The 13,377-nt window shown below is 42.7% G+C and overlaps 1 protein-coding gene across 18 annotated transcripts in view; it reads right to left on the bottom strand.

The window, feature by feature from the left end:
• SEMA6A (semaphorin 6A) overlaps positions 1-13,377 on the bottom strand; it is a 133,073-nt gene that overhangs the window by 71,773 nt on the left and 47,923 nt on the right. For 16 of the 18 annotated variants that reach the window (XM_042854657.2, XM_042854656.2, XM_065550357.1 and 13 more), the window contains one exon: positions 3,176-3,313. In XM_042854657.2, coding sequence (XP_042710591.1) covers positions 3,176-3,275 — 100 coding nt within the window. In that variant the 5' untranslated portion in view covers positions 3,276-3,313. Of the gene's footprint in view, positions 1-3,175; positions 3,314-3,421; positions 3,529-13,377 lie in introns of those variants that run through there. The other 2 variants (XM_065550353.1, XM_065550351.1) reach the window with 2 other exon arrangements.

Here is a 13,377-nt window from a genome sequence, read left to right on the forward strand (position 1 = left end):
ATAATGCTGATTGGAAGTCTGTACCAGTAGCCACTCAGCCTTTTCCCCAACTCTGACAGTCAGTGAGAGCACTTATTCATTATATTCCAGAGCTCTCGTTGCTGGGAAGTCAACATGCACTGATGGGATCTATATACAATCTGTATGTAGATCCTATAATAGACACCCAGAAAACATTTCTGACAGAGTTTCTGTCTGTCTGATGCATTTGCAATGCATGTCTCTAGATGTAAGAGCCAGTCAACTAAGCAGCTCCCAGAAAAGCAATCAGAAAGACACCCAGAAAACAGAAAGAAAACCAGACTATGAGTAGGAGCAGCATCAGAAGGCAGAAATCCTGCACATTCACATAATGCAGTTAACTGGCATCTAATCAAGCATTAAGCCCTTTCTCCCGAAATCTGTTTGCTCCAAACAAACAGCGCTACCTTGGAGGGGGGTGGTGGTATTATTGTAGATATTCTGCTTTAATTTTCTCGGTGAACTCTCTTTAGGAGGGTCTTTGGTACTAATCTTGGTTGAGCTACTGACTCACTGCATAGGCTTGGGCAAATCACTTTGTGTCTTAGTTAGCCCAGTTGTAAAATTTGGTACAAACAGGAACTTCCCTGCAATCCAGATGCTGCATCTGAGCAGACCATTTCTGGGTAAATAAATTAACCAAACTCAGAGGATTGAGGTTCAGAAGGTTAATCTTCCTGACCAAGATTTACTTGAGAAGTACTAATTTTTAACATTCCAGCTTTCCTTTCCTCTGTCCAACACTGCTTCCTTTGTAACTGACTGCCCTTGTGTGAACTGAGGCCTGTATGTTTGCAGCCATTTGACATTCATAACATAGAAATAGAAGTTTCACATATTTTTCTCTGCAGAGGGGTTAAGATTGCTGACTTGCCATTCCTTAATCACACTTTTACAAATGCAGGTGCCAATCCTGACAAGTGCTGAACACCAGGGCTAGATTCACAAGGGGGATTTAGTTGTTGCAGTGTCTAACTTCGAGGTGCCCTGACACCTAGTGGAGTTCACAGCCCCAAGTGAGGCGCCAAGGCTTCCTATATAATGTGTGGGGAGAGTTAGGCACCTAAAAATGGGATTCACAGAAGCCAGCAAGCTGAGCAGTCTGCCAGCTAAGCTAGCCAGTAGCAGGGATGAGAGGAGGCCAGTGTGGGCTGGTACGGCATACTGGTAAGAAGTGGCCACTGGTACCAGCCCGTACGCAGCGGACGTTAAAGTACTACTGCGGCAGCACTTTAACATTGCTGCACCTTTTGAAACCCACCCCGTCAGCAGGGCAAAAGGGGCAGCTGCTCTGGAGCTAGCAATTTAAAAGAGCCCAGGGCTCCCTACCACCGCCGCTGCTACTGGGTAGCATGGGCCAGGCAGCATGGATGGGCTGGCTGGGGGGAGGCTGACCCACAGCCCTGCCCCTTCTGCCCGAGGCCAGGGCCCCATATCGATAAGTGCTTAATGTAACTTTCACCCCTGGCCTGTAGGAAATGCTGAGGAGAGAGGCCTAAGCCCTGCCCCTCAAAAGGAGTTAGGTGCCTAAGTCTGGGCCAAGGGAAATGCCTATCCCCCCTCAGGATTCATGGCTGTGAACCCTCTCATGGACTTAGGTACCTAAGTCAGGTCAGCCCTTTCCCAAGAAAAACTGAGTTGCAGATGGTATCTCACCCTTTTATCCAATAGTTCAGGGGTTAGAGCATTCATCTTAGAGATGGGAGACGTTGGTTCAAATCCAACAGAGGGGAATTTGAATACAGTTCTCGCACTTTCCAGGAGAGTGCCCTAACCACTGGGTATTCTGGGGTGGGTCTCTCTCAGTCTCTCCTGTTGACACTGTTCCATTTTGTATAAACTAATTAAAAACTCCTGGGCCAGAGAGAGTGGTAATGACTCTATAGCCTGGAAGGCATTCACCTGGGAAGGGGGAGACTCAAGTGCAAGTCTCTACACTAATGAATATTGAATTATTTATACAAAGTGGAATAGCTCCAACAAGAGAGAGAGCCCAGAAATTACAGCACTCACTTGCGAGGAGGAGCTCTGTGTTCAAATCCCTGTTTCTTGTCTGGGCTATGTGTATGCCTAATGGATCGGGCCATACAGGTGGGGAGGATGCCTACTTTGTAAACTCACTGGGGCACAGGTGTGAATTGGATACCAAGGTGCTGGACAGTGTAAGATTTCGTGGCATAAATTTATGCACCTCATAAATTTCACAAAGGAAACTTGGATGCCTAGGTAGCTCCAGAGTTACGGTAGGCATTGTGTGAATGCCAATGGCACCTGCTTGTTGTACTTAGGCTACTAAAGGGGCTGTGAGATGCCTAAGTCCCCCTTGTGAATTTAGCCCCCAGAAGGCTTTTTTGGAATAATTGTGATTGAACTGTGATAACCATGATAAAGAGGAACTTGGTAATAATACTGAGGGTCTGAGCTAGGTGGTCAAATGCAGTGCATGCTTTCTCACCTAGTCCAGCCAGGCCATCTTGATCCAGACTTGCAGCACCCTGTGCTAGCCTAGTCTCAGAGAGAGTCCCCATTAAAGCAGGATAGAAAATGAAGAATATTTGTTGCAAAAATTTAGCCTTTTCATCAAAATGTTTTTGTCAGAATCTTACAAACAGTTTTACTGCCCAAAATGCCAAATGGTAAAGTGGGACAAAGATTCATCAAAGGCTGAGCAAACAAGTCTGGTTATTTGTGTAGTTCTAGAAAAATCATTTCAATGGTATTTCCTCAACACAGCTACATTAGTGAGCTACACCTGATATATGGACTTGGTTGGTTCTCCAGAACTTTGCTTCTGGGGAGTCAGGTAAAAAACTCTCTGTTCATAAAAAACAAGCTTTCTTCATTTGTTGTTGGGTAGAATGGGAAACTGTGGCCTGACTGCACTGCAGGAACTCCCGTTTGAAGAGTATTCTAGGTTATGGTTTTGGAGGAGCAAGCAGCTCATCAGTTCTGAAAACCCAAGTCAGGGCAGAAGTGTTCTGCTCCAGTTTTATCATCTGGGAATGTAATCTGGCTGATCTGAAGAGCCATCAAGAAATAAAAAACATTGTTCATTTCAGATCAGCTAAAACTGTGTAATTTTGAAGTTCAGCGATCAATACATTCCTTCTTGGAACTTGGAGGAGGAAAAAAGCACCAGGCCTTTCATACTTACAGTTGCCATGCGAAATACTGATTGGCTCAGAATCTTCTGGGAAACCAGCCCCAGCAAAGTGTAGCAGTGTGAAATATAGCAGCAAGGCTTCTGACCTCATAGTAGTTCAGCGGGGAGACTTTACTTCTTCACTTCACCCTGTAGAAAACAAACAAGGGCATAAGAGCTTCCTGTCCATTCTGTTTTAACTACTGCACACAGAAAGTAGGGTTTGAATGGTCAACAGATAACAAAGGGGATTCTCACTATAAAGTAACAAATAAGTGTAATTTTTAAAAGAGTCTGCCCTGCTGGGCCACTTTTCTTTCATTCCTCAGGCCCATATCAGTCACGCCTGCAACTTGGCTTTGAACAGATTTAAATATGCTGTGAGCTACCTGTGAATTTTCTGTCTCAGCTGATTGGCCCCAATAAAGAAACTTTGTCCTCTGAGTCAATCGACAGCTGACAAGAGTTTTTAGGGAAATACTCCATCTGCTGTTTCTTTAGGTAGGTTTACATAATTAGATGATGACACAGGCCATAAATAAAAACCACACTACATTATTTAGGTTAAAAAAAGTGATTAAAGGTTATACTGGAAGACTGATTCATACCCTGCAGAGTTGTGAATCAAACACAGAAACACAGACAGTTTGATGGAGCACACTGAACATGTCATTGGGCTTTACCATAAAAATATGTACCCATAAATTTAAGTACCATAAAACCAACACTCCAACTTGCAATAAAATAAAGGTGAATAGAACTGTCTAACATCAGAGTTTTTTCCCTCATGTTGCATCAATGCATTCGCTCATTGACATTCCATGTGCTAAATAAATCAATAAATTCCCAAATCTTGGAGATAAAAAGAACAAAAGGTGCCTGTGCATACAGTGAAAGAAAACATCATAATACAGTAAATAGCTCATAACTCCCAGGCAAATTTCACAGAGGTGCTGATCTGCAGGGGAAATCAGTCTAAAAGTGGGGTTTTCTTTTCAGCCCTTCCAGGGTTTCAAACCTTTGATGCTGCGTGCCAAAGATTATCTTTCTGAACAAAGCTATTTTACAGCAGTCTGTCAATCATTCAAGATTTATGTGCAGAAAGTCAAACTTTGTAACCTAGATAGTCTTTGAAAGTTACTTTGGCAAATAAAGTGCTAACTTGCCCTTTTGCAACACTATTTAATATTAGATACCTATGTCTCCTTTTTCCATGCCAAAAAAAGCATTAACAAGTTCTGAGTGTTGCATTTTTACTTGCAATTTCACAGACACAGCTGGTTCCCAATCATTTATTCAATTGGAAACGTCACACTAATTAATTTGCCTTTTCTAATATGTGCTTTGAAATAAAATCCCAGCTCCTATAACTGAACTTCAGATGGAAACTCTGTTGAAGGGCATTGTGATCCCTCAGGGCTATAACTAGATGATTTATTATACTCCATGTTTGCCTATTATTGTTCACACACACACACACACACTTGAAAACTTGGCTGCTTCTGTATTTTTATTAACCAAAGTTTGAACCCATAGAAAATAAACTCTGATGTGAGCCACTCTGTGATTAACTAACTGACTCCTCGACTGCCACATAGCGTTAAAAGAATGGCAAAGGTACAACAGCAAGAGTAAGTAAAACATAAAACAGAAACTGGCTGGCTATTATATTTTACACAAGGAAACATATGGGGAGAGCATAATGCACAGGAGTCGCGAGAGAAACAGTTCTGTCTGGCATTAGGCTAGTGGCCACCTGTGACTACTGAGACAATTGTGCCTCCCCATAGCTACTTTATTTTCTCCCTTCCCACATTTGTCTCATTAATCACCTGTTTCCTAGTGTCTAAATTGTGAGCTCTCTGGGGCAGGGACTATCTCCATGTTATTTTTTGTATAGTGCCTAATATAATAATCCTTGTTTGAGGTCCTTAGGTGCTACCACAACAGAAATAACAAATAAGAAGGAGAATACTCAAAACCACAGATTCCTCGGGGTTTGCATTCAAGGAAGGATTTAAAAAGGAAAAAAAGAATTAAGGGGCTGATTTTCGTCCCTCTTACAAGCCTTTTGAAATACAGTTTTGCCTTTACCTTTAAAGACTCATTTTTCATATTCGGTATGAAGCACCTGTTTTGTCTCTACAAGTGCATTGCAAGGTGACAGAACAAAGTATACTGCTTTACTATATCAACAAATTTCAATTCCTTCCTTCTTGCAAATGCTTTGGTCAAATGCAAAGCTCTTTTCTGAAGTACAGGAGAGGAACAGTCATTTATCTAGAAGAAATTTAACAAGCAATTCGGTTTCTCAATTTAAATCCTTTCCACCCACAATATCAGTCTGCAGGCTGATAATTCAAATTTAACATGGCTTACAGTGGGACTGCAACAGAAGAATAGCTGCTTTATGTTACTCCCTATCAGCACATCATCAGCTAGCTAACAATGTATGTATTATATGTGGAAAAGCATTAAGGCAGCGTTGATAAATCTTGCCCATTCCACTTTAGAGCTTTAAAAACTTTATTCAGGAGAGGTTGTGATATATCACTCCCTTCTTCTCACTCAACTTTCTGAACCGTCCCATGTAAACATGTAGACAAGAGGGTCTCCAGTCAGATTAATTACCTCTGTTATACTACCGGTCATTTTAAGTATAGTTTAACAGACAGGATTTTTTTCTTCACATGAACACAAAGAGAAGACTAAGGAGTTTTCAGTTCTGCCATCTAACAGCTTAATAGTGCAAAGCTGTTTCTACACACAAAGGCCTGAGTCTGCAAAAAGAAGTGAGGCGTTGTGATGCTCCGTGTCATAATGCCTAACTTTTTTAGGTGTCTAGAGAATCACTGTGATTCACAAAGCCTCAGTTAGGCACCAAAGCTCCTATCAAATGAATAGGCATCTTATACTGTGATTCACAAAAGCCAGCATGCTATGCAGGGAGCCACCTAAACAAGCCAATGGGAGATGCCAACGATAGGAATGTGTACTAAGCCCCACTCATGTCTCAGAGATAAGTGTCTAAGTGCAGGTCGCTCTTTGCAATGCCCAGATGCAAACCCTCTCTTGGCATTAGGTGCCTACACCATTTTAACAAGAAGCTGGGAGGAGGTGCTTCCCCCATAGTTTTTAGCCCAGTGGTTAGGGATGTGGGAGAGCCCCTGATTCAATTCCCCCTTCCTCTGAGGGGAGAAGGCATTTACCACCTCTCAGATGAGTGCTCTAACCATTGGGCACTAGGATATTTGGAGGTGGGAGCAGGGTGTCCCTCAGTCTCTCCTGTTGAAGCTGCTGCACTCTAGATAACTAATTAAAGAGTCATTGGAGCATGGGGACCTGATTTTCTGTCTCCCACCTCCCAGCTGCATGCTCTGACGACCTAGCCTAAGTTCCCACTAAGATGTGCAGCCGCATGGCCGCGCAGCAGGCTGTCAAGGGCTGTGCAGGCGGGAGAGGCACCTCGTCCCTGGCCCTGGCCCCAGAGCTGCCCCAGTGGGGAGAGGCGCTCTCCCCCCGGCCCTGGGCTGTTGTAGGGAGAGAGGGCTGGGGGGAGTCCTCTCTCCCCACTGCAGCCCCGGGGCAGCCTGCACCCCAAACCCCTCATTCCTGGTCCCACCCCAGAGCCAGCACTGCCAGTCAGAACCCTCACCGCCAACACCCAACATTCTACCCCAGCCCTGAGCCCCCTCCCACACTCCAAACCCCTCGGTCCCACCCCCAGCCACACATCACCTCCATATTGGTGCACATAACAAAATTCATTCCGCACATGGATGTAGAAAATTAGAGGGAATATCATTGCACTTGGTTATAGAGTCATGTTCATGCTTGCTTGCTTGCACTCTCTGCCCAAAATGTCTCCTTAACTGAGAGGGAGAGCACAAGCATGTGAACGACTCTAGAGGTTTGAGCACTCAAGTGAGAGGTGGAAAACCCAGGATCCAGTCTCCCTGCTCCAATGACTCTTTAAATATTTATGCACAGTGCAAAATTTTCAACAAGAGAAACTAAGGGAGCCCCACATCAAGTGGTTAGAGCAATCACCTAAGAGGTGGTAAATCCCTGTTCAAATCCCTTCTCCCCTCAGGTGAAGGAAGGGACTTGAACTGGGGCACTCCTATATTCCAGGTGAGTTCCCTAACAGCTGAGCTAAATGCTATGAGGGAACACCTCCTCTTTCCCAGGTATTTTGTGAGAACTCATCTGAAGGGCCTAATCCAGTAGACATGTTCACAGGGCCCCTACCGGATTGGGCCCTGCACCCAACTTAGGCAGCGGAATGCCTGCATTCCCAGGTTTGTGAATCACTTTTACAGCAGGAGATAGCTGCTCGGGTGCCTATTGGGAGGCATGAGTACGCATGCTCCAAGGCTGAAACATAGGTGTCCACGGATCTTTACTGCAAAAAAGTAGGTGTCATGTGAGTTTAGATGCCTACAGGGTTCAGCGGGAGTTTTGTGCACCGCAGTGTTCCAAAACCTGGACTTTGGCACCTTACTCGTTTAATGAATTCAGGCCAAAATCCTCTGTCATTCTTAAGGATATTTTTATTTGTTTTTAATAAACGTGGAGGCTGATTATGTACCACCCTACACTTTGTGTAGTCATTAGCACCAGTACAAAGTAAGTACAAAACGCTCCCATTCTGATCTGTTAGAACATTATACCCACTCTTCCCTGGGGTAAATGCCTACTGAGCAATGGAGAACTGGGTCCAAGGTGAGTCTATCAGCCAATGTCAGCTTTTTCTGGAAGGTAATTATACTAATTTAATATGAATTTTGGCATCCTTTCTGTGGTGCAAGATTTTTGTCCAGTTTCAGTGACATTTTAGAAAGATGCTTGTTAGAAATAGTTACATTCCTTTCTAATATAAATTCCCTTTTCAGCAAGTCCTCTGCTCTAGTTGGGCTCCTGTGAATGATACAAGTATTTTGACTTACAAGTGTGATGGAACTACTTCCTAACCAAATGTTCTTCCATATGCAGCATGTGATGAAGCACAAGTAGCCAGATGGTGATGCCCAGAGAGTAGAGGTACCATCTCCAAATAACGGCTTTGTAAACATCAAGGTTTAGATCCTCAGCTGGTGTAAATTGGAGTAGCTCCATTGACTTCAATAAAGCTAAGCCCATTCATATCAGCTGAGGCTCTGACTCCAAGAACTTCCATTCTTCCTATTCAAAAAGCACACATTGCTCCAACAGAAAAAGTATTAATTTTGCCAAGTGGGTTTTTGTTCGCTTGGTTTTTTTACTTGTAAACTCTGGAGACACAGCATGATAAATGCTTTAAAGTACTTGAATGAAAGATTCTATATCAATTCACAGTATTATTAGTCATTGAGATAGTGAGGTTTTGCGAAAGGGTATGACTTGCTTTTGAGTTCTGAAGAACACAAACAAGCAGTCTGTTTTCTTGAATTCCTTGGACTAATGCAAGTATACATTGATGCAAGAGGATCTTTCCTTGAACTGTCTTCTTGAAGTTGCACAGATGTTAGTGAGGAGACTTTTCCTTAGTAAGTATATATTTCCCCTGTCTTAGTCGTTGTAGTGATTAGGTTTAAAGAAATCATATAATCTTTTGTCTCATATGCAAATCTTGAGTCCCCTATGGGAGAAAATAGGGAAATGTTGTCTCCGATTGTACTCCTGGGGGCTAGAGTACAGCACAGCATGGCACTGAACTTGATAAGGGTATTGAGGTGCTACTTCAAGGTGCTATTTCAATACAAATAAATAAATAAAGTTTCTATAGCTATTAGTCTCTAATTTATACATTGGGAAAAACAAATTATTGGCCTCAAGGAGTATTTGAAGATAAGGAGGTAAATAGTGTCCCTGGCTCAATATGGCTTGTGATATAAGGAGAATGGTTTGATTTTTTGAGCCAAACGCAATATATAACTTCTGGAAACCATGACTCTCGGAGCCAAAGAGAAAGACACCAGCATGACATCAGCCTTCTGCTGTCTGATCTTTTTTGTTCTTAGTGTTTAGTGAGTGATGTTTAGTGAGTGATGGTTCAAGGCAGAAATGCATGCAGAATAACCGTTTGGCTAAGGAAATGAATATATTGCTACTGCCATAATATCCTATTACCTTGTGAGTGTGTCTGGACTGTATAAGAAGGGTTTGCTTAGTCTGTACATATTACAAATAAAATGTAAAAATGAAGTGCCAATTTCCTGATAGATTCTGTGATAACTTAAGACCAGTTTGAAGCCTGAGAACAGAGGGATAGTTTCTGTTAAATCAGTAGCAGCTGCAAATATATTTGCAGAAGAGTATGGTGCTTAGCCCTTAAGAGCTACAATCTTCCATGTCAGAGAAACACCGATTTAACTTTTACGCTCAGCTGTACCCTCAGTTAATCAGGTGTAATTCCAAGTAAAGTCAGAATACAGAACAATGCCAGGGTTTTTCTGTGGGTCTCCAATCATGACCAGTCTTGCATAGCTTTTGCTGGATTCACACATATCATAAACCTACTTTAAATCAAGACTGGATGTCTTTCCAAAAGATATGCTGTAATTCAACCCACAAACTATTGGGCTCAATGCAGGGATTACTTGGTGAAATCCAGCGGTCTGTGTTAGGCAGGAAGTGAGACTAAATGACCTTAATGAGCATAACAATCTATGACTCTATTAATAAGAAGAATATTTATTGTGACAGACCCAGACCAGTGGGGTACAGGAGTCTGGTAGAGGGCAAATATACTGGTCACTGGATGAGTAGTTTTCTGTTCCCTGAGTGACCAGAGCAGGGGCTGCACTAGAGTAATCAGGAACCTGCTAGAACCAGTTAAGGCAGGCAGGCTAATTAGGACACCTGGAGCCAATTAAGAAGAAGCTTCTAGAATCAATTAAGGCAAGCTAATCAGGGCACCTGCGTTTTAAAAAGGAGCTCACCCCAGTTTGTGGTGGGACTGTGAGCAAGAGGCACAAGGAGCTGAGAGGGTGTGCTGCTGGAGGACTGAGGAACACAAGTGTTATCAGACATCAGGAGGAAGGTCCTGTGGTGAGAATAAGAAAGGTGTTTGGAGGAGGCCATGGGGAAGTAGCCCAGGGAGTTGTAGCTGTCATGCAGCTGTTACAGGAGGCATTACAGACAGCTGCACTCCACAGGGCCCTGGGCTGGAACCCAGGAGTTCCCCCCAAACCTCCCAATTGACCTGCACTGTGGGTCCTCCCAGAGGGGAAGGTCTTTGGGCTGTTCCCCAACGCACATGGTGAATCTCTGTGGCAAGAAAATCCGCCAATAAGTGCAGGACCCACCAAGATAGAGGAGGAACTTTGTCACAGTATATATTTGTACAAATTAAAGGTGACAAGCTACCTTCCTGCAAACAAGTCTTAGAGTGTGTGTGGAATAAAATGTGCTGAAGAATCTGTGAGTAAGAAATCTAAGAGGTCAAGTCATACCTTCCCTCCAGGGAACAGAATTTGAACCACTGCATGAGGAAAGGAGACATGGCCAGTAAAACCAGCAGTATCCATGGAGCCACAATCCAAGGGGATCCCCATAAATATCTGGAGAACAGGCGCTCTCATCACATTCAGGGGCCCAGCAAACATGAAAAATAATGAAGGGATGGGAGGAGGAATTAGACAACTTAAAAACATGTAAAAAGTTCTAAAAGGCAGGTTCATGTGAATTTGTTTGTTCATCTCTAGGTATAAAATTTTGAAAAGTGACTTAGGAACCTAAGTCCCCTTTTCAAAAGTGATTTAGACACTTGGAGCCTAACTCTCATTGCAAGTGTGTCCCTTGCTCTATATAAGGAGAGTGCTTCCTAGTGGTAAAAGCAGGGTATGTGACTGAGTCACATACCCTGCATTCTATTTCCCACTCTATCACAGGCTTGCTATGTGTTGATGGGCAATTCACTTATGCCCCCCTGTCTCCAGCTGGAGAAACCTTTGGCAATCCTTTGAAAAGGCACTATTATAAATTCAGAGTATCATTATTATTATTGTTTACTACTTTCTAAATTCACAGTTCCTAGACAGAGAAAGACATGGCTCTATATAAGCCAGAAAAAGAGACTAGAAATAAAACAGCAATAACAGGAATGTAGCTTGCGAACCACAGTCCCTGTGAAAAGAGGAAAGCTAGGCAGGTGCAAGCAGCTAAGGGAGGTGTCTAGGGGAACATGCTATTGCTATATGTGATTTTTGGGTAGCAGTTTTGTTTTGTAACAATTAGATCTATCACCCAGGTACCACTCTCAGGTGTGGCTGAGTGTGGCAGTGAAAAAGATCACACAAAGGGTCCTGATGACCACTGGGGAATGGAATGGTGCCACAGGCAGCAGACAAAAAGGAATAAACAGAATCAATGAAAGCTCAAGGGTGCTTGCAGAGCTCAACAAGCACTACAATGCAGATGACACAGTGGTAATCATCAGGAAACCGCTTTGAGTGCCAGACATTAGCAGTGAACTGGCACACAGCAAGATGATGTCTGGGATGGCCAATTCATTTTTCCTGTGATGATAATCAGTCACCTGAGTGCGAGTGGCTGTAACTACTCATGCCAGGTTCCTCTTCCTCCATAGCTACTAACCATCAACATCTCTCTGTGATCCACTGTGCATCCATCATTCATCTTTCCCTATCTTGTCCTGCTCCTGTTGTCTCTACAGCTGCCCATCCGATTCCTGTGGCCAAACATGTCTCAAACACTCCAGGTATCTGGCCAGTAAAAGAGAACCACTGATTATTACTAGGGGGCAGAGAATGGCACATGGTCCAGGTTTGTGCAGAGAGGCCCATATCCCTCCCACTTTCCATTGAGTATGCCCTGTATTAATTGTAAGTTCCTCGGGGCAAGGTCTGACCATTTTGTAGGTGTTTCTATAGTGCCTGGTACAATGGCTTCCTTGTCTATGATCTGACTACTTAGGTGCTACCACAATCAATCAATAAATAAATAAATAAAATGTGCACATAAATTTAATGCACATCAATTATGTACACCCAAAGCGCTCCTTACACATAGGGGGAATATATGGGCATCCTGTGATATATGCTCTTTACTACCATTTTAATTGGATTTAGCATTGCTTACTCATTTCCCTGCTGCAGGCTACATCCCAGATATAACGATTGGGCCCGGGGGATATACAAGGGTGGAACATAAGATATATTTTTCCTTATATAGCAAGTGACAGCATACACCTTTATTGAAGAGAGTAATAAAAATCTACCAAACAAGTATAACCAGATACTATGTAATCATCTATTCAAGGATCTATGCAACTTTCCAGTAAAGCTAGGGCAAACTTAAGGCTAAAATCAAGTTTCAAATCAAAATGCAAATATTTCTCAAAAATGTTTCAAGAGGATTTGGTTTTATTGTAGCATGCTGATGTTTGTGTAAATGTAAGTACTCGTCTGCAGTTTTACACAGGCAATAAATCATACACTGCAATGTCAGTTCTGTGTGTCATATCACTACCCCCTGATTCAGTGACTGATAAGATGAACAGATTTGGAAAACCCCCAGTAAGAACCAATGAACCTCTTCCTAAAGAAGGTGTCATTTCAGTAGGTAATACTGGCAACCTATCTTGTATAGATCATCATTACTGATCACCCCAGAATAGTACAAACTGAAAATGTGAAGAACAAATGAAAGCTTTAATAGGAAGAACCTTCCATTGACCTGAGTGACACAGTTCCAGTGACTTCAGCTTTAATAGGATGCTGTTGTTCAGAGAGGGAACAGTCAGATGGAAGATGAACATCTCCCAGATGGAATTAGAAGTATCTCAGGCCTATCGATTCTGGTTGTAACCTTTACTGTAAACAATCTACAGGGACCTCATCAACCACCTGTTCAGTGATATTTGCATTGAAATATGGAGCCAACGCAAATGAGAAAATGGCCACAGTTCCTTGCTAAAGCATCTGCTCCTCTCTACTCTTCTGGTTATCTATTTGTCAGGGTATCAGAGGTACACATTTTAGCGGAATGGATAATGTAATGGCAATAACCTGCTCACACAGCAAAAGACACAATGAACATGTTTGTCTTGATGTTGATGGTGGTATTATATCATGCAATATTTCACTTTCTAATAATTGCTCAGTTTTATACTGAAAACAGGCTTGCCAAAACTGTCAAGAAAGGCATTTGTGCTTGGAGAATTATTGCTAGAAACATTTTTCAATTTTATTTTTGGGGCAATAAGCCTG

The sequence above is a fragment of the Chrysemys picta genome, chromosome 6, assembly GCF_011386835.1.
Source record: "Chrysemys picta bellii isolate R12L10 chromosome 6, ASM1138683v2, whole genome shotgun sequence".
Taxonomy (NCBI): domain Eukaryota; kingdom Metazoa; phylum Chordata; order Testudines; family Emydidae; genus Chrysemys; species Chrysemys picta.